At 38.3% G+C, this 20,693-nt stretch overlaps 1 protein-coding gene across 9 annotated transcripts in view; it reads left to right on the top strand.

Annotated features, from left to right (window-relative positions):
* CDC27 (cell division cycle 27) overlaps positions 1-20,693 on the top strand; it is a 67,819-nt gene that overhangs the window by 6,734 nt on the left and 40,392 nt on the right. For 7 of the 9 annotated variants that reach the window (XR_639262.4, XM_003913242.5, XM_009190940.4 and 4 more), the window contains exons 2-5: positions 1,186-1,261; positions 11,308-11,455; positions 13,332-13,457; positions 20,015-20,112. Coding sequence is in view for 8 of the 9 variants with exons in the window: in XM_003913242.5 (XP_003913291.1) it covers positions 1,186-1,261; positions 11,308-11,455; positions 13,332-13,457; positions 20,015-20,112 (448 nt within the window). In the remaining variant the exon portion in view is untranslated. The remainder of the gene's footprint in view (positions 1-1,185; positions 1,262-11,307; positions 11,456-13,331; positions 13,458-20,014; positions 20,113-20,693) is intronic. The other 2 variants (XM_031657652.1, XM_031657651.1) reach the window with 1 other exon arrangement.

Raw genomic sequence — 20,693 nt, 5'->3', positions numbered from 1 at the left:
TGTTATAATTGGAAAAACAAAACAAAAAAACAGCCCTAGAAATAACCCAGATGTCCACATGCTGTGAAATAGATAAAATACATTTAGGACTTCAATATATTTATACAGTGGAAATATTATTTATTCAGCAATGAAAACAAATGAACTCTAGCTACACACATCAAGAATGAATTTTCAAAACATTGGATTTCAAAAGCAAATCATAGCAGAATGTATACAATATGATTGTATTTATTTAAAGTTCAAAAACAGGGAGAAGTAAATGTTATACTGCTTAGAGATGATATGTACAAATGTATAAAATTGTGAAGAAAACCAAGAGAAAGGTCAAGAAAATTCAGTGTGGTGGTTTCCTCTTTGGGGCAGGGAGAGGTTTTGTTATCAACAAGGAGTGCACAGGGAGTTTCAGAGATATTTTATTTCTTAAGCTGGGTGGTGAGTACATGGGCCTAAATGTTTTTGATTATTGTTACTTAAAATGTCCTTCTATCTCATATATGCTTTAGGTTATATGTTTCATAATTCTAAAAGAGAAAACATATATTCAAAAAATTAAAGGTTATTCCTATGATAACTTTACTCATTTGCATTCCAATATGCTTCCTGGAGTGGATGAGAATTGAGTGGCATTAAAGGTAATAGATAGCAAAGTTTTTGTGGGAGGATGACATACATTTTAATATCTCTGTCGTGTATATCACATAAAGTGGTTGAGAACCACTGCTGCTAAGGGTCTGTAGTTTAGTAGGGTTGGCAGTCCTGTTAACAAGTAACCATGTTGTGAGTGCTTTACTAGAAGAGGTATCTTAAAAAAGAAATGGCTTGACATCAGCCAGGAAAGCTTTATGGGGGCAGATGTTATTTAAGCTGAATCTTTAGGGACGAGCAATTTATAAGGGGAGATTGGTGAGGGGAGCCCACGTTGCCCAGTGGAGGAAAAGGATGTACAAAGGCACGGAAGCCTACAAGTCCACAGAGAGTTAAGTGAGGAAATTCAGATGTGTTAGGAGCCACCCTGTGAAGAGCCGTACCCAGCACACTCTGGAGTTTGCTCTGTGGGCACTGGGGTTTTATCACTTAAATTAGGAGTATTAATTTCAGTATTCGATATAAGGCTCTGTGCTAGTAGTTACCTTGAAAGTCTGTCTGTATGTATATTTATGTTCTTTTTTCCTCCATTTGCAGGCTGCTATATGGCAAGCACTAAACCACTATGCTTACCGAGATGCGGTTTTCCTCGCAGAACGCCTTTATGCAGAAGGTTTGAAATCTATTCATTGCTGTAGAATGATATATGAATAACATATATGAAATTCCATAACTTTTTATCACTGTAACAAGATTCTAGATATCATTCTCTTGTTTTTTCTTTCTGATTGACACTAGTTCATAAAATCTTTTTATTTGTGTAGTTTCCTTACATACTACTTTTAATAGCTATGTAGAGTTGATTCAGGTTTATATGCTATGATTTACTTAATCATTTTTCAATCTGTAGGGTTTTTTTTTCCCCAGGGTTTTTGTTGTTTTGGGGTTTTTTGTTTGTTTGTTTGTTTGTTTGTTTGAAACAGGGTCTCCCTCTGTCACCCATGTTGGAGTACAGTGGGACCATCTCAGCTCACTGCAACCCCTACCTCCCAGGCTCAAGCGATCCTCCCACATCAGCCTCCCAAGTAGCTGGAACCACAGGCACAAACCACCACGTCCAGCTAATTTTTTTTTTTTTTGGTAGAGATAGGATTTTGCTATGTTGCTCAGGCTGGTCTCAAACTTCTGAGCTAGGCGATCCACCTGCCTTGGCTTCCCAAAGTGCTGGGATTATACTCATGAGCCACTATGCCACATAGTTTTGTTTTTTTTGGTTTTTTTTAAGAAAATAGTCTGTATTCTATGGTGAAGAACATGGATTTAGACCCTATAGCCTTGGAACAAATCCTGACCTGTCACTTAAATGTACAGTTTTATAACCTTGGACAAGTTACTTTAATATCTGAAAATTCAGGTATTTCGTCTATAAAATAATCATTGCCTCTTAGAATTGAAAAATTCGATGAGATGGTATATTTAAAGCCCTTAGCCATCTGGCTTGGTAATAAATGCTTAATAAACACCACTGATAATGTATGTTTTGTTTCTGTCATTATTATAATTCCCTTTCTAAGATGCTGATGTAGATCATTGTATACAGCTTTTTTTTTTTTTCCTTTTGAGTCATTTCCTTGAGTTATATGCTTTTAAATGGAAAATACAAGTCAAACAGTATGCGTTTAGTAGCCGAGAGTTGGGAGAACAAGGCCTAAATCTCAGGGGCAGGAAATTTTACAAAAGGACGAAGATCAATGCTTGGAAGTAGTTTTGAGAAGTTAAGTGAAAACCAGTCTTACCTTGTTTCTGAGATAGTGGGGTGTAAGGTGATTACTGTTCGTGTGAGAGAGCTGTCAGGTCCTGGGTGGAGAATGGGAATTCAGTGAGAAAAGTGAGGAAGATCTGGGCAGCAGGAATTTAAGGTCCCAATGAAAAGATTAGACAGCTCAGAAGGAATGAAAGACTGAGAAAGAAGATTATACAATAGATTAGTCTACTCCATTCACTTATGCAAAAGTGATACTTACTGTGAATAATCTATTTAAATATATTTTCATTGATACCTAGGCAGGCCTCATATTTTGCTGTCTTTTAAAAATTTTTGTTGAGTCAGAATCTCACTCTGTCGCCCAGGCTAGAGTACAGTGGCACAATCATAGCTCACTGCAGCCTTGAACTCCTGGACTGAAGTGATCCTCCTGCCTCAGCCTCCCAAAGAGCTGGAGTAACAGATGTGAGCCATTGTACTCAACCACTGTCTTCTGTTTCTAGTATTTCCTTTTTGCATTTGTTTATTGTTAAAGATTAGGCAGTTTCTAGTTTATTATAGTTAGGCTTTTAAAAATTGTAAATTCATGGTTTAGAATTCAATTAGATTTTCCCATAGAATTGGTGGCAAGATTCCCAGATTAGTCCACATAAAGCTGTTTAATCCACATTATTTATGTGCCTGATACAATGCTTGGCACTTGGAAAGTTGCTCAATAAATGTTAGTTTCTTTCAGTATAGAACCTAACCATTCTGTTTAACCATATTGTTTTTTTTGAGTTGGAGTCTCACTCTGTCGCCCAGATTAGAGTACAATGGTACAATCTCTGGCTCAATACAATCTCTGCCTCCCAGGTTCAAGCGATTCTCCTGCCTCAGCCTCCCGAGTAGCTGAGATTACAGGCATCTGCCACCACGCCCGGCTACTTTTGTGTTTTTAGTAGAGACAGGGTTTCACCATGCTGGCCAGGCTGGTCTGAAACTCCTGACCTCGTGATCCACCCGCCTCAGCCTCCCGGAGTGCTGGGATTACGGCTTGAGCCACCACGCCCAGCCTCTGTTTAACCATACTTATATGAGGAAAGATTTTAGAATTAATTGTAGTTAAGAGCAGATACTGTCCTGGCTCAATAATAATAACAATAATTTTATCATTTATTGATTTCCTACTGTATACTAGGTACTCTAAGTATTTAATATTAGTTACTAATTTAATCTTCAATAATCCTGTCAAATAGACATTGCTATTGCCATTTTCCGGATGGAGAACTGAGACTAATGTCCACAGGCAGTAACTAGTAGATCTGTCTGATTCCCCTTTACCAAGGGTAGCAAATACTTACCACTTCTCTGATTTGCAACCATAGTAGCCATCACTAATCCATTATAGTATTCATTCCCACTGAACCAACCTCAGAATTCTTGGCAACATTGTTTTCTTGGCTGGACAATATCAGTTGATATGCTAGATGTTACCTGTTTGCTCAAGGGCCTCCTATGTCACTAGTAGCAGTTTCTATATTTGGAGAAAGACATCCAGCAAGGCATGAGGCTAAAGCAGTTGATGGTAGGATCTTCTGTAAGTCAAATTCTTGAAATAATTTCTCAGTTTCACTGGTTCTTTGTTGCCCATTTGTCTTTCTCTCAAGATTTATAGTCGGCCTGAGACTGTGGGATCAGAAAGAAACAACAGCAGAATGATATAAGAGAGAATATGGGATACTGAGGTGGGCGCATCACCTGAGGTCAGGAATTCAAGACCAGCCTGACCAACATGGAGAAACCCCATCTCTACTAAAAAATGCAAAATTAGCCAGCGTAGTGGTGCATGCCTGTAATCCCAGCCACTCTTGAGGCTGAAGCAGGAGAATTGCTTAAACCTGGGAGGCGGAGGTTGCGGTGAGCTGAGATCGCGCCACTGCACTTCAGCCTGGGCAACAGAGCAAGACTCCGTCTCAAAAAAAAAAGAAGAGAAGAAAAGCGAATCTGAACTCAGATACTCATTTGCCATTTGATCTTAATCAAAAGTCATTCTGAGCCTTATTTTCCTTATCTTTAAAATAGAAGAGAAATGTCTATTAGTTTTAAGGACTAAATACAGTAAAATATATAAAGAGTCTGCTATAGTTTCTGGCACATAGAAAGTCCTTTACAGGTTCCCTCTCTCCCCTAACATATCCTAATACAGTGACTTTTCAGGGTTTTGTGGTGTTTTTTTTTCTTATTTTTATTTTTTTTTATTTATTTATTTTTGAGATAGCCTGTCACCCAGGCTGGAGTGCAGTGATGTGATCTCGTCTCACTTCAGCCTTGACCTCCCAGGCTCAGACAATCCTCCCACCTCAACCTCCCTAGTAGCTGAGATTACAGACACATGCCACCATACCCGGCTAATTTTTGTATTTTTGAGGACACGAGATCTCACCATGTTGCCCAGTGCAGTCTTAAACTCCTGATCTCAAGCAATCCTCCCACCTCTGCCTCCCAAAGTGCTGGGATTATAGACATGACCCACTGTGCCTGGCCAGATTTTTTTACCCTTGTTAGATATGATACAGTCTAATATTTTCCATTGAGTGGTTTTGTTGTTGTTTTAATGTAGGCTGATAATCACTAAACTGACATCACAGTCCACTATTGAGTTGAGATTTGCTGTTTTGGAAAAACTCTGTCCTAATTTTACCATCTCCCTCCAGTAAATTCCCTTCCCCCATTGTAAGCATGTATTTTTCCTTCCCACCACCAGTACCTGATCCCCTTGACCAAGGTTTTTCTCCTTTGTTAATTAACTGTTAAGAATGAATAGAAATAAGTGCTATAGAACGAATAGAAATAGTGTTAGACTATGAGGAAAAAAATACATTAATGCAGCTACTATGATAGGTCTTTGGAGATATATATGTGTGTGTGTGTTTGTGTGTAAAAGAGTTATGTTCAGAAAATCAACCAGACATAAGTTGTGTGTGCATTTTTTTCATAAGTAATAGCTATCTATGGAACTCTATGAGACTAAGAGGATTGTAACTAGTGAAAGGAAAAGAAAGAGAAACAGCTGAAAACCTTGTGTCAACATGTATTCCTAGGTTATTTTGAGGGTTCTAGCCCAAAGTTCAAAATTGCTTAAGGTCTAGTGTTTTATCTTAAATTAATGTGGGTTTTACATCCCACACTGCAAAATGTTTTTGTTTGTTTGTTTGTTTGTTTGTTTGTTTCAGACAGGGTCTCCCTCTGTCACCCAGCCTGGAGTGCAGTGGCCCAATCTCGGCTCACTGCCTCCCAGGTTCAAGCAATTCTCCTGCCTCAGCCTCCTGAGTAGCTAGGATTATAGGTGCCCGCGGCCATGCCCAGCTGATTTTTGTATTTTTAGTAGAGACAGGGTTTCACCATGTTGGCCAGGCTGATCTCGAACTCCTGGTGTCAAGTGATCCGCCCTCCTCGGCCTCCCAAAGTGCTGGGAATACAGGCATGAGCCACCGTGTCTGGCCTTTATTTTTTAATATCAGTACTTTTTAAACATTTTTTTTAAAGTCAGGATCTCCCTATGTTGCCCATGCTGGCCTCAAACACTTGGGCTCAAGCGACCCTCCCAAGTAGCTAGGAATACAGGCACATGCCACTGCGCCCTGCTTGAGTACATTTTAAATGACCGTAAAATCGTTCACCAATTTTCTGCCTTTCTTAGTGATTAGTGGATAAGATGTATAGATTGCATTGGGTGTATCAATTTTAGTAAATTAGGCTCAGTGGGAGAGAACTGAACCAGAGTAAAACGTTCAGCATCTGTTTCTTTTCTATTAACCAGGATACTAAGAGCCCAAACTCACAGAAATATATGCGTACAAATGGCAACATACAAAAAAACTATTTACCAGATTGTGTTAAGATCAATATTAAAGAATATCCAGAATTCTACTAAAGATGTGGAATAATGTATCATTTTTAGGCCCTTATTGATCCAAGACTCAACTATTTTCATTGAATTAACTTGGATGTTTCACAGACACATCAAACTCAATATATTCAAATCTAACCTAAGATACCACTAACTGAATTTTCCTTATCTCCCCTTCCCTGCCTATTCCTTTTCCCCTCCCAAATCTATGTTCCTTCTTAAAACCCTTCAGAGGTATCTAATTGTTGTAAGGATCTGTTGCTAAATCTTTACACAGTTTACAAAGCCCTGCACAATTTGGCCGTCTTTTTTCTCCTCATATATTGCCATTTTCTGCCTCAAACACTAAGGAACCTTTTAAAACTTCTTCCAGCCCTCTTTTATTTGTGGTCTTTTTACTCTAAGCATGGTTTTAAAATACTTCAGAGTACTATTAACCCCATCATTAACAACAGTTTTGTATAAAACCAGTTAGTATTGAAATGTAGGATGTAAATAAATGTAGAAAAGATAAACATTGAGAATAGTGTTAATATGCTAAAGTTGCATATGTGGATGAAATGTTCAACAGTAGAAATGACTCTGAACAACAGAATGAATAATGTAATAAACGTACAGCCTCCATACAAATGAAAACAGCAAAAAAAAAAAAAAAGTTAATGATGAAATAGAATTACTTGAGCATGTGGCTCAGTGACACTTATGTACCCCCTGCATTAATATCAAATATCTACTCAGGTATTGTAAATTTAAGAGAAGGCCAATAATTAAAATAATAGCACATACAGCCTTCACTATGTGTCAGATGCTATCCTAATTGCTGTACATGTATTAAGTCATTTAATCCTAACAGCAACCTTTAAAGGTAGTATCATAGTCCTTATTTTACAGATGAAAAAAAAATGAAGGTCAGAGAAGTTAAGTAGCTCCACCCTAAGTCATAGTTAGTAAGTTAAAAAAGTGCCAGAATCTGAACCCAAGCAGTCTAGCTTCACATTTGGTACTTTAATACACGTGCCATACTGCTTATAGTTGATTTAAAAACTTAACAGATAATCAATTTGTTTTATTATTTTTTTTCTTCTGAGACAGAATCTCGCTCTGTTGCCCAGGCTGGAGTGCCGTGGCACGATCTCGGCTCACTGCAACCTCTGCCTCCTGGGTTCAAGCGATTCTTGTACCTCTACCTCCCAAGAAGCTGAAATTACAGACATGCACCACCATGCCTGGCTAATTTTTGTATTTTTAGTAGAGACGGGGTTTCGCCATGTTGGCCAGGCTGGTCTCCAACTCGTGGACTCAAGTGATCCGTCCACCTTGGCCTCCCAGAGTGCTGAGATTACAGGCGTGAGCCACTGAGCCTGGCCCAGATAATCAATTTAAAACATATGTCACTAATCATAGAAGGTTCTATAGGTTCTCTGCCATTAAATACACACAACATCAGAGTTCATGATAGGGTAGCCAGCAGAGTACTCTAACCTCTGAGGGCTTCTCTGATATTTGTGTAGTTTATCAAGGCTAGGTAGAGAACACTTACCTCAACAAATTGTAAATTTGTCAAAACTGGTCCATTTTAGAAAAGCTGCTTATTTAGATTATACATCAGTATGAAGAAGAGGTGTCTATCTGGTTTAAAAGCATAGAAGGACTAATTTGCCTTTCTATTTGATGTAAATGTATCTGGAGGATGCAAGGTTAAAACCCTCTTAATTGTTTTGGACTTATATTCAAAAGACCTTTCCAATTTTGAAGCCAAACCTGTTCGTAAGAAGAGGAACTTCAGTAGTGTTGCTACAACTTCTTTATGTATTTATTTATTTATTGAGACAGAGTTTCGCTGTTGCCCAGGCTGGAGTGCAGTGGCGCGATCTCGGCTCACTGCAACCTCTGTCGCCCGGGTTCGAGTGATTCCTCTGCCTCAGCGCCCCGAGTAGCTGGGATCACAGGTGCACCCCACCACACCCGGCTGACTTTTGTATTTTTAGTAGAGATGGGGTTTCACCATGTTGGCCAGGCTGGCCTTGAACTCTTGACCTCAGGTGATCCTCCCACCTCGGCCTCCCAAAGTGCTGGGATTACAGGCTTAATTTGTTTGTTTTTTCACTTTAACAGTACATTCTGGAAATCTTTCTGTGTCTGTATTTTTCATCACATGGACATAGCATAACTTAACTAGTACATGATTGATTTCTCAATATTACTTTAAGAGTGACTTAATGGAGTCAATGCTAACTTCATTCATGATTATGAAACATATTATGGACCTTATAATTCTAATCCCATATTTTAATTAAGTCTGTAGAGAAAGGATGGTAAATAAGTGGCATGCCAATAACTGTTTCTGGATCCTGTTATTTTGATCCCTACACTTAGTAGCTAGGCCATGATCAACCTCAAGAATTTTTCTGAACGTGGCATTTGAGACAGTCATTATCCGTTAGTTGGAGTTACTGTTCTAGATGAAATCTTTGGCCGGGCGCGGTGGCTCAAGCCTTTAATCCCAGCACTTTGGGAGGCCGAGACGTGTGGATCACGAGGTCAGGAGATCGAGACCATCCTGGCTAACACGGTGAAACCCCGTCTCTACTAAAAAATACAAAAAAAAAAAAACTAGCCGGGCGAGGTGGCCGATGCCTGTAGTCCCAGCTACTCCGGAGGCTGAGGCAGGAGAAAGGCGTGGACCGGCGAGGCGGAGCTTGCAGTGAGCTGAGATCCCGCCACTGCACTCCAGCCTGGGCTACAGAGTGAGACTCCATCTCAAAAAAAAAAAAAAAAAAAGAAATCTTTGTCGATCCGATCCAGTAAATATGTTCTGTGCTTTTTAGATTTATGGCTGCTTACCACTGGTTCATTAATTGTGTTTGGGGTACTGTTGTCTTTTTCTGCTGCCAAGTTACTTGTGAGGAGCCTAAGAAACCACCCATGTCATAACACTTCAGATTGCTCTGGATCTACTTCATTATCTGGCGGTTTCATTACTTTTATTTATTTATTTATTTATTTATTTTTTAAACAGTCTCACTCTGTCACCCAGGCTGGAGTACAGTGGCACGATCTCAGCTCACTGCAGTCTCTGCCTCCTGGGTTCAGGCGATTCTCCTGCCTCAGCCTCCAGAGTAGCTGGGATTACAGGCATGTGCCACCACGCCTGGCTAATTTTTGTATTTTTAGTAGAAGACAGGTTTCGCCATGTTGGCCAGGCTGGTCTTGAATTCCTGACCTCAGGTGATCTGCCTGCCTCAGCCTCCCAAAATGCTAGGATTACAGGCATGAGCCACCACTCCTGGCCAGTTTCATTATTTTTAAGTTTTGCCTAAATCACCAATCCATATTCCCGTTTGAACATATAATTTTTAAGTTATTATGCTTCATAAAGCTAATTGCAATATTACACTAAAATTACACACGCACACATACACACAAAAAGAATAGTTGGTATCTTTATGTTATTAGGGAATTTTATTGCCGTGAAAGTGGACCTACACATAATCAAATATTTGTAAACAATTGAGACAGCCTTACTATGACTGGGAGTTAAACTAGTTTGTGGGAGCCATTGTTTATTGGTATAATCAATAGTTTTTTAAAAACTTATAAGGTGAAAAGAAACCAGACCATTGTAAAATCTAGAGGAAATCCAATTTTCTAACTTAACGTAAATTAGAAGTTGTAGTTCAGTAAAATTAATAGTTTATTCCTATTGCAGTGAGCGACCCATTCTTTTTTCTTTCTGCACCTGCAGCACTAACACTACTGTACATCTCATTAAAACACATCTGCCAAAATTTCTTATCATTTACTATTTATTATTTTTTACACTGTGGTTTCATGAAAAACCAGAAGATGGACCAGAGAAAAAGGGGTCTGTTGGTTTTCGCTTGTGCATATCTGTGACAAAAAACTTAGAAATAAAATTTCAAATTACTTTTTTATCCAAAATCTTAGAATGATGTTAACTGTTTAGAAAGATGTGGCAAGTTTGTCTTGTGCTTTACAACAGTGGTTCTCAAACTTGAGAATGCCACTAAATCACTTGAAGAGTTTGTTAGCCATGTAGATTACTGGTTCCTACTCCCAGAATTACTAATTTAGTGGGTATGAGATGGGACACAAAAATTTTCATTTCTAGAAAGTTTCCAAGTCATGCTGATACTGGTACAAGACCACACTTTGAGAGCCACTGGCTTAGAAGATCCTTCAGCTCACTGGTATTGTTACACAACCCATTTTTAGAAGCACAGTTTTGTGGTTATCCCTCTCTTTCCATCCTCTTTGTTGTTGCCTCTGTAGACCCTCATCTGGATTGTGGGGATAGAAGTGAAGTGATGATCAATTTGGTAGAGACAGACTAAATACGGGTGAAAAATGCCACATTGCATTAAGAAGGCAGGGGTCATTTCCTAATGTAAAAAGAGGGGACAGATTGATAGACAACTCAGCTCTTCCCATTATAATGTAATTTAGTTATTGTTACTATACAAGTCTGTCAACTGAATGTTAAAATGCTGTGAGCAATCACAATTTATAATTTTTATCTTAAATATAATTTAATGTATATTTGATGTTAAAGCAAAACAAGTGTTTTTTTTTCAATCTGGTCTTTTTTAAATGTAGAAATTACTTCATATTGGTAGTTAGATTTATTTACACTCAGGTTTCTCTTGCTAGTGAAATTTGACTTCTATCCTCCCAAAAGATTTATTAGAAAAATATTACCTAAAAACAAGATCCTTTACTGGCAGTCTGTTTAAAGGCAGGGGTATTTGTGTGTGTTTGCTTTTCTTAAATATTTACAGAGAATACCATGATTGTCTTCATTGTATTATTTCCTTGGTTTCTTATAGAGAAAAGTAATCAAGAGCGAAGGAACTAACTTTGCTATAAACAAACTGTTTCTCCATAATTCAAATTTGAATTAATAAGTGATTGTTTTGTGTTAAGATAGCAAGCCTAATTTTTTTTTTTTTTTTTTTTTTTGCTAAACTTGTTTATTGCATGATAAACTGATTATCATTCAAGATACTGAACAATAGCCTTTTTTAAAAATGTCTGTTTTTAGTACACTCAGAAGAAGCCTTGTTTTTACTGGCAACCTGTTATTACCGCTCAGGAAAGGCATATAAAGCTTATAGACTGTTGAAAGGACACAGTTGTACTACACCACAATGCAAATACCTGCTTGCAAAATGTTGTGTTGATCTCAGCAAGTAAGTTTTAAAATATTTTCTAGCTATTTTGTTTTACTTACACTGTTGAATTTTGGATAAAATTCTTTTCAGATTAAACTCTGATTCCCTTTCTTCCCTCTTTTTCATCTATTTCAGTAACATTTGAAATGTTTGCACTGTTGCCTATGCTATTATTTATATTATGGAGATTTCGTTGTTATGGTAATAAATAATAGAGTTTAACTCTGGAGAAACTTAAGTTACAACTGATTCTTATTGGTTTCTTAAATGATCACAAATATTTCGTTTTCTTTGCTTTCAGTGTTAGACCAATTTGAATAAGCCTAAAAACCCACCAGTTCACTTGAGATTAACACCCTTGTGTTTAGGTGATTGTAGTTTCCTTTTTAAGATCATTTTGTTGAGTACTTCTTTTGCACATTATAGTTAAACCAAGTCAGCTGTCCCTATACCAAATTTGGAGGCATTTAGAGATACAGATAGTTAGGTTCTGTTAAATTATTTTCTGTACTGTAAGAGATGGAATAATGGTAAAAGGGACTAAACGGTCACATGTGTAAACGGTGTTAGATATTTGTAAAAGCCTGTATGTATAATTGGCTTGTAGGTTTACAAGGGGGGAGATACAAGTAAGTCTCACCATAGATTGATCAATAACTCTATTATCTGTCCAGTGACTAATTGATGACTTTTTAATTAAAGCTAGCTCAAATACCTGAAATTTCTGAGACATTTGTTATTGAATTATTTTTAAATTTCAAAGATCCTAATGTTGAATTCTTAAAAATCTTTCTTATGTAATTTGCCAGTTCCTTCTTTTTTTTCTTTTTTTTAGAGAAAGGGTCCTGCTCTGTTGCTCAGGCTGGAGTGCAGTGGGGTGATCATGGCTCACTGCAGTCCCCCATCTGGGCCTAAGCGATCCTCCCATCTCAGCCTCCCACGTAGCTGGAGCTGCAGACACGTGTCACTACACCTGGCTAATTTTCTTATTTTTTGTATAGATGTGGTCTCACTATGTTGCTCAAGCTGGTTTCGAACTCTTGGGTTCAAGCTATCCTCCCACCTTGGCCTCCCGCAGTACTGGGGTTATAGGCGTGAGCCACTGTGCCTGGCTTAAGTGTGCGATTTTTAATTAAAATATGTTAGTCTTGTTTAATTTGCATATACATTTCTATTTTAAGGAAGTAAAAAGGACCACCATGTTTGTTAATGAAGAACATTTATATTTTCTCCCCCAGTATAATAATCATCTTCTGTTCCTTCTGACATGAGTAATGAATATGTTGCTCAGACTGGATTTGTACATACAGAGACTAAATGTAACTGATTCTGTTTTTAACGGTAAAAGTGAAATTTTAAGATCATAAATTTCCAGCCTCTCAAATAATTCTAAGTACGTGTTTGCCACTATCCTAATTTAAAAAAATTTTTTTTTTACAATAAACAAATTTTCCAGGTGCAGTGTCTCATGCTTGTGATCCCATGAGATGAGAGGATTGCATGAGCCCAGGAGTTTGAAACCAGCCTGGTCAACATAGTGAGACCCTGTCTCTACAAAAAATTTAAAAATTAGCTGGGTGTAGTGGTGTGCACCTGTAGTCCCAGCTACTCACTGATGCAGGAGGATCACCCAAGTCCAGGAATTTGAGGCCATAGTGAACTATGATTGTACTACTGCACTCTAGCCTGGGTAACAAAGCGAGAACCCATCTCTTTAAAGAAAGAAAGAAAAGGAGAGAGAGAGAGAGGGAGAGATGAAGGAAGGAAGGGAAAGAGAGAGAGAGAAAGAAAATTTGTGTCTCCATAATTAAATGCACTTTGGTAATGAAGAATATGTTTACATGAACTGCTTTTTATATTAGTTTTTAAAAATCTTTAAATTTGCATTTTAAAGGCTTGCAGAAGGGGAACAAATCTTATCTGGTGGAGTGTTTAATAAGCAGAAAAGCCATGACGATATTGTTACTGAGTTTGGTGATTCAGCTTGCTTTACTCTTTCGTTGTTGGGACATGTATATTGGTAAGTAAGAAAGATTCAAACTGTCAGAAAAGCATTTCCATACAAGAATGTTTTATAGTTTAAAAAACCTATGTTGATCGGTGTTTATCAAATATTACTTGGCTGAGTAGTATATAATCTGATTTTACGACCTTATTAAAATAGCAGAGATGTTAATCTAATTTTAGATTCTCCACTTAGCCTTACTGATAATAGCTACAGCAGCCCTGCCTAACAATTGATCATACATGTTAGGTTTTTTTGTTTGTTTGTTTGTTTGTTTGAGATGGAGTTTTACTCTTATCATCCAGGCTGGGGTGCAATGGCACAATCTCAGTTCACTGCAACCTCCACCTCCCGGGTTCAAGCGATTCTCCTGCCTCAGCCTCCCAAGTAGCTGGGGTTACAGGTGCCCGACACCACGCCCAGCTAATTTTTGTAGTTTTGGTAGACAGGGTTTTACCATATTGGCCAGGCTGGTTTTGAACTCCTGACCTGAGGTGATCCACCTGCCTCAGCCTCCCAAAGTGCTGGGATTACAGGTGTGAGCCACTGTGCCCAGCCCCGTGTTAGTTTTTTTTTTACCTTGGGTGAAAAGAGTGTCTTTGTATGATCTACTGAGGAAATAGAAGAAAAGATAGCCAGGTGCATTGTCTCATGCCTGTAATCTCAACACTTTGGGAGGTGGAGATAGGAGGATCACTTGAGGCCAGGAGTTCAAGACTAGCCTGGGCAGGGTACCAAGACCCCATCTCTACAAAAAAATAAAAAATTAGCTGGGTGTGTTGGCACATGCCTGTATTCCCAGCTACTCAGGAGACTGAGGTGGAGGATCTCTTGAGCCCAGGAGGTTGAAGTTGCAGTGAGCTGTGATTGTGCCACTGCACTCCAGCCTGGGTAACAGAGCAAGACCCTGTTTCAAAAAAAAAAAAAGAAGAACAACAAGTAACTCTGCCCATCTGCCCATGGGAATGCTTCCCATGTGTAAATGTTTTCTGTTGTCACTTCTTCCCTGTGGGGACTGGGGACTGCTTGTCTAAAGAACTAGGATAGCATCTGTTTTAAGATAAATTGAGGCTAGTTTGAATAGTGGTTGTTTTTCAAAACCTTGAAAATGTGTTTCTGAACGGAATACATTATTTGACTAAGTTTGGGGGCCCATTTTCAGGTGTAACAGTGGTATGTTTAGCCATTAATACCACTCTTTCAAACAGGAGTAACCAAAGACATAATATCAATATATTCATTTACCTTCAGGACTGAGAATAATGAATTTAGTTCATGCAACTATGATTCTTCTTGTCATTTAGTCAAGAAACTTTGAGATTCATTCCCATTATAGCTAAACACACTTGGCACTGGGAATATAAAGATAAATAACTCACAGTCCCCACTCTCAAAGGTTTATAGTAGAGTAGGAGAAGAGAAACAGTAAACAAAAGTTTGTAAGTGTGATATAGTGAAATGTATATATTTGGTCTTTGACCTCATTTCCTCTTATACACTTAGAAACTCCAAAGTGATATCTTTTTGTATGCAAACAAATTGACTGGTAGCCGGCATTCCCTGGGTAGCTTCAGGATAGGGGCTGGCAGCAAAAGATCAAGGCAGGATTAGAGGGTTGGGACTTTTCATCCCCACCCCCTAACCTCCCAGGAGGTGAGAGGAGCTGAAGATTAAATTTCACCAGTAAATTGATAATAAGATTATCACCAACAGCTAATGGTTTAATCAGTAATGCCTATGTAATGAAGCCTCCATAAAAACTCAAAAGGACAGGATTCAGAAAGCTTCCAGAAAGCTGAACACATGGAGGTTCCTGGCAGGTGGCTTGCCTGGAGAGGCCATGGAAGGTCCACACCCCCCTTTCCCCATGCCTCACCCTACGCACTCTTCATCTCTATCCTTTGTAATATCTTTTATAAGTCAACTGCTCTAGCAAGTTCATCAAACCTGAGTAGAGCATTGTGGGAATCCCAATTTATAGCTAGTTGATCAGAAGTTCCTTAGGCCCAGACTCGTGACTGGTTTCTGAAGGTGAGGCAGGGCGGTCTTGAAGACTGAGGCCTTAACCTGTGGGACCTGAGGCTGTCTACAGGTAGATGGTGTCAGAATTGAATTAGCGGACATTCAGCTGGTGTTTGGTGCTTGGTGTGTTTGGGGGGAAAAAAAACCCAGACATTTGGTCACAGAAGTGTTCTGTGTTGATGATTGTTATTGTTGAGAGAGAACAGGAAAAAACAAAATGTTGCTTTTTCCACACTCAGAGTTAGTTTTTATTACCACATTAAAAGTTCTGTCATAAAATTTGAGCAGTATATTGTTCAAATGAGAGAATAATTAGTCCTGCCTGATTAAGAAGGGGGTTATGGTAACTAGGAAAGACTTGATAGAAAAAGTTTGACATCTCATATCTATACAGTGACTTCAGAGGAAAATAGATGTTTGAAGACTACAAATTATTTGAGAGGAGTGATGTACAAAAACAGGAGGGTAGACAATTTATGAAAGAAGTTGTCAAAATTTTAATAAGGAATGTTGGAGAAATAATCCTAAAGAGCATCATATTTTTATTTTTAGAAAATTAACTAAAATGAAGTATTATAAATATTACTCTGTTTAAAAGAGTTGCATTAGATGATAAAAAGTCACACATGGATAAGAAAATCTCAAAACATTTGGAAATTAAACCACCTCATCAAGACCCACATCAGAGTGTCTATGCAGAGGACCCAGGCTCCGGCTGTGGCTACAACATAGGACTTTTATACAAGAAAAATAAAGTGAATTAAGCCTGAAAACAAAACAAAACAAAAAACCTGATCATTTATGCTATATTTAAAGCATTTAAATCACTTTCAGAATTACCACTGGGAGTGTTATATTAAAAATTAAGGACAAGTGTGGTGGGTCACGCCTGTAATTCCAGCATTTTGGGAGGCTGTGGTGGGCAGATCACTTGAGCTCATGAGTTGGAGACCTGCCTGGGCAACATGGCAAAACCCCATCACTACAAAAATACAAAAAGGCCAGGTGCGGTGGCTCCCACCTGTAATCCCAGCATTTTGGAAGTTCAAGACAGGTAAATCACCTGAGCCCATGAGTTCAAGACCCGCCTGGGCATCATGGCGAAACCTGGTCTCTACAAAATATGCAAAAATTAGCCAGATATGGTGGTGCGCACCTATAGTTCCAGCTGCTCAGGAGGCTGAGGTAGGAGGATGGCTTTAGCCTAGGAAGTAAAGGTGGCAGTGAACCAAGATCATGCCACTGCACTTCAGCCTGTATGATAGAGCCAGACCTTGTCCCCCACCAAAAAAAAAAAAAAAAATTAAGAATAATTAACCTCTACGCAAATAAACTAGAAAACCTAGAAGAAATGGATAATTTCCTGGACACTTACACTCTCCCAAGGCTAAACCAGGAAGAAGTTGAATCCCTGAATAGACCAATAGCAGGCTCTGAAATTGAGGCAATAATTAATAGCCTAGCAACCAAAAAAAGTCGAGGACCAGATGGATTCATAGCCGAATTCTACCAGAGGTACAAGGAGTTGGTACCATTCCTTCTGAAACTATTCCAATCAATAGAAAAAGAGGGAATCCTCCCTAACTCATTTTACGAGGCCAACATCCTGATACCAAAACCTGACAGAGATACAACTAAAAAAGAGAATTTTAGACCGATATCCCTGATGAACATTGATGCAAATAAAACCGATATCCCTGATGAACATTGATGCAATAAAATACTGGCAAACTGAATCCAGCAGCACATCAAAAAGCTTATCCACCATGATCAAGTGGGCTTCATCCCTGGGATGCAAGGCTGGTTCAACATATGCAAATCAATAAACATAATCCAGCATATCAACAGAACCAAAGACAAAAACCACATGATTATCTCAATAGATGCAGAAAAGGCCTTTGACAAAATTCAACAGCCCTTCATGCTAAAAACTCTCAATAAATTCGGTATTGATGAAACGTATCTCAAAATAATAAGAGCTATTTATGACAAACCCACAGCCAATATCATACTGAATGGGCAAAAAGTGGAAGCATTCCCTTTGAAAACTGGCACGAGACAGGGATGCCCTCTCTTGTCACTCCTGTTTAACATAGTGTTGGAAGTTCTGGCTAGGGCATTCAAGCAAGAGAAAGAAATAAAGGTGTTCAGTTAGGAAAAGAAGAAGTCAAATTGTCCCTTTTTGCAGATGACATGATTGTATATTTAGAAAACCCTATCGTCTCAGCTCAAAATCTCCTCAAGCTGATAAGCAACTTCAGCAAAGTCTCAGGATACAAAATCAATGTACAAAAATCACAAGCATTCTTATACACCAGTAACAGACAAACAGAGAGCCAAATCATGAATGAACTCCCATTCACAGTAGCTTCAAAGAGAATAAAATACCTAGGAATCCAACTTCCAAGGGATGTAAAGGACCTCTTCAAGGAGAACTACAAACTACTGCTCAGTGAAATAAAAGAGGACACAAACAAATGGAAGAACATACCATGCTCATGGATAGGAAGAATCAATATTGTGAAAATGGCCATACTGCCCAAGGTAATTTATAGATTCAATGCCATCCCCATTAAGCTACCAATGACTTTCTTCACAGAATTGGAAAAGACTGCTTTAAAGTTCATATGGAACCAAAAAAGACCCCGCATTGCCAAGACGACAATCCTAAGCCAAAAGAACAAAGCTGGAGGCATCATGCTACCTGACTTCAAACTATCCTACAAGGCTACAGTAACCAAAACAGCATGGTACTGCTACTAAAACAGAGATATAGACCAATGGAACAGAACAGAGTCCTCAGAAATAATACCACACATCTACAGCCATCTGATCTTTGACAAACCTGACAAAAACAAGAAATGGGGAAAGGATTCCCTGTTTAATAAATGGTGCTGGGAAAATTGGCTAGCCGTAAGTAGAAAGCTGAAACTGGATCCTTTCTTTACTCCTTATATGAAAATTAATTCAAGATGGATTAGAGACTTAAATGTTAGACCTAAAACCATAAAAACCCTAGAAGAAAACCTAGGTAATACCATTCAGGACATAGGCATGGGCAAGGACTTCATGTCTAAAACACCAAAAGCAACAGCAATAAAAGCCAGAATTGACAAATGGGATCTAATTAAACTAAAGAGCTTCTGCACAGCAAAAGAAACTACCAGCAGAGTGAACAGGCAACCTACAGAATGGGAGAAAATTTTTGCATCTACTCATCTGACAAAGGGCTAATATCCAGAACCTATAAAGAACTCAATCCAATTTACAAGAAAAAAACAAACAACCCCATCAAAAAGTGGGCAAAGGATATGAACAGACACTTCTCAAAAGAAGACATTCATACAGCCAACAGACACATGAAAAAGTGCTCATCATCACTCGCCATCAGAGAAATGCAAATCAAAACCACAATGAGATACCATCTCGCACCAGTTAGAATGGCAGTCAAAAAATCAGGAAACAACAGGTGCTGGAGAGGATGTGGAAAAATAGGAACACTTTTACACTGTTGGTGGGACTGTAAACTAGTTCAACCATTGTGGAAAACCGTGTGGCGATTCCTCCAGGATCTAGAATGAGAAATACCATTTGACCCAGCCATCCCATTACTGGGGATATACCCAAAGGATTATAAGTCATGCTGCTATAAAGACACATGCACACATATGTTTATTGTGGCACTATTCACAATAGCAAAGACTTGGAATCAACCAAAATGTCCATCAGTGACAGACTGGATTAAGAAAATGTGGCACATACACACCATGGAATACTATGCAGCCATAAAAAAGGATGAGTTTGTGTCCTTTGTAGGGACATGGATGCAGCTGGAAACCATCATTCTGAGCAAACTATTGCAAGAACAGAAAACCAAATACCACATGTTCTCACTCATAGGTGGGAACTGAACAATGAGATCACTTGGACACAGGAAGGGGAGCATCACACACCGGGTCCTATTGTGGGGAGGGGGTAGGGGGAGGGATAGCATTAGGAAATATACCTAATGTTGATGACGAGTTAATGGGTGCAGTACAGCAACATGGCCCATGTATACATATGTAACAAACTTGCACGTTGTGCACATGTACCCTAGAACTTAAAGTACAATTTTTTTTAAATTACCCTAATTTGAATAATTACATAATGTATACATGTATCAAAACATCACATTGTACCCATAAATGTGTACAATTATTTATGTGTCGATAAAAAGTAATACAGTTTAAAAAAAAAAGAATACTGAAGAATTTCGGTGTTTTTCACATCTCCCTCAATAACTCTAGTATCTGACAGGAAGTTTAAAGTAGTAGTAATATTCAAGAAGGCAATGATAGTTTATTTTGTAAGCATTTCTTTTGATTCGTGTTCTGTTTACTTTCACTGGATTTGGAGATTAGCAGATAGGAGAAATTGGTAATTTAGAGAAGCATCACGAAGAGTGCTCTCCGAACTTCTGTAACTTTTACCTAATTTTTTGTACTAAAAGTTTATGATAAAAGTTTTGAGGTTTGTAGCTTATTTAATCTACTTGTTTCTCTCCACAGCAAGACAGATCGGCTTGCCAAAGGATCAGAATGTTACCAAAAGAGCCTTAGTTTAAATCCTTTCCTCTGGTCTCCTTTTGAATCATTATGTGAAATAGGTAGGTGGGTGGGGTTGAGAGGTGGGTGGGTTCCCATCTCCTCTTCTTTTTTCCTGCTACTTAATTTTTGGAGAGCAATACAGATCATCTACCCCCAAGAAAAATATTTTTCCAAGTTAAAATTGAAAATAAAAAATAAGTTAGAATCATAGGTATGTTTCAAGAATCATATAACTGAAAATTACACAAAGATTAAATCCAGTAGATTCTTCTGTTTAGCCCATCTACTTTCAAGTATCTAGTGTCCTCTAGAATGAGTTATATTGTGTGTTTAACACTAGCTAAAATTGCTTTCTGAATAAGAAAATTAATAGAATTTCTAATGCAATTAATAGAATGCCTGGAGCAGAAACTTACAGTTTCTGAACAGTATAGGGAGAGAATATCTCAGTACATTTGGCCTAGGATACATAAAGGACCATTTTTCAGCATTGTTGCATCTATGTATATATAGAAGGGCATCAACCTTTACTGTAAAGTATGATGTAAAGTATGATGGGTTTTAACTCTTCAACCTCATCTCCTACTTTGAGAAAAATGAGACCTAGTTATTTTCAGCTTTAAAGCAAACACAGAAATCT

Source organism: Papio anubis, chromosome 17, assembly GCF_008728515.1.
Source record: "Papio anubis isolate 15944 chromosome 17, Panubis1.0, whole genome shotgun sequence".
NCBI lineage: Eukaryota > Metazoa > Chordata > Mammalia > Primates > Cercopithecidae > Papio > Papio anubis.
The sequence above is the reverse complement of the archived record's forward strand: the minus strand, read 5'-3'. Positions and strand labels throughout refer to the sequence as shown.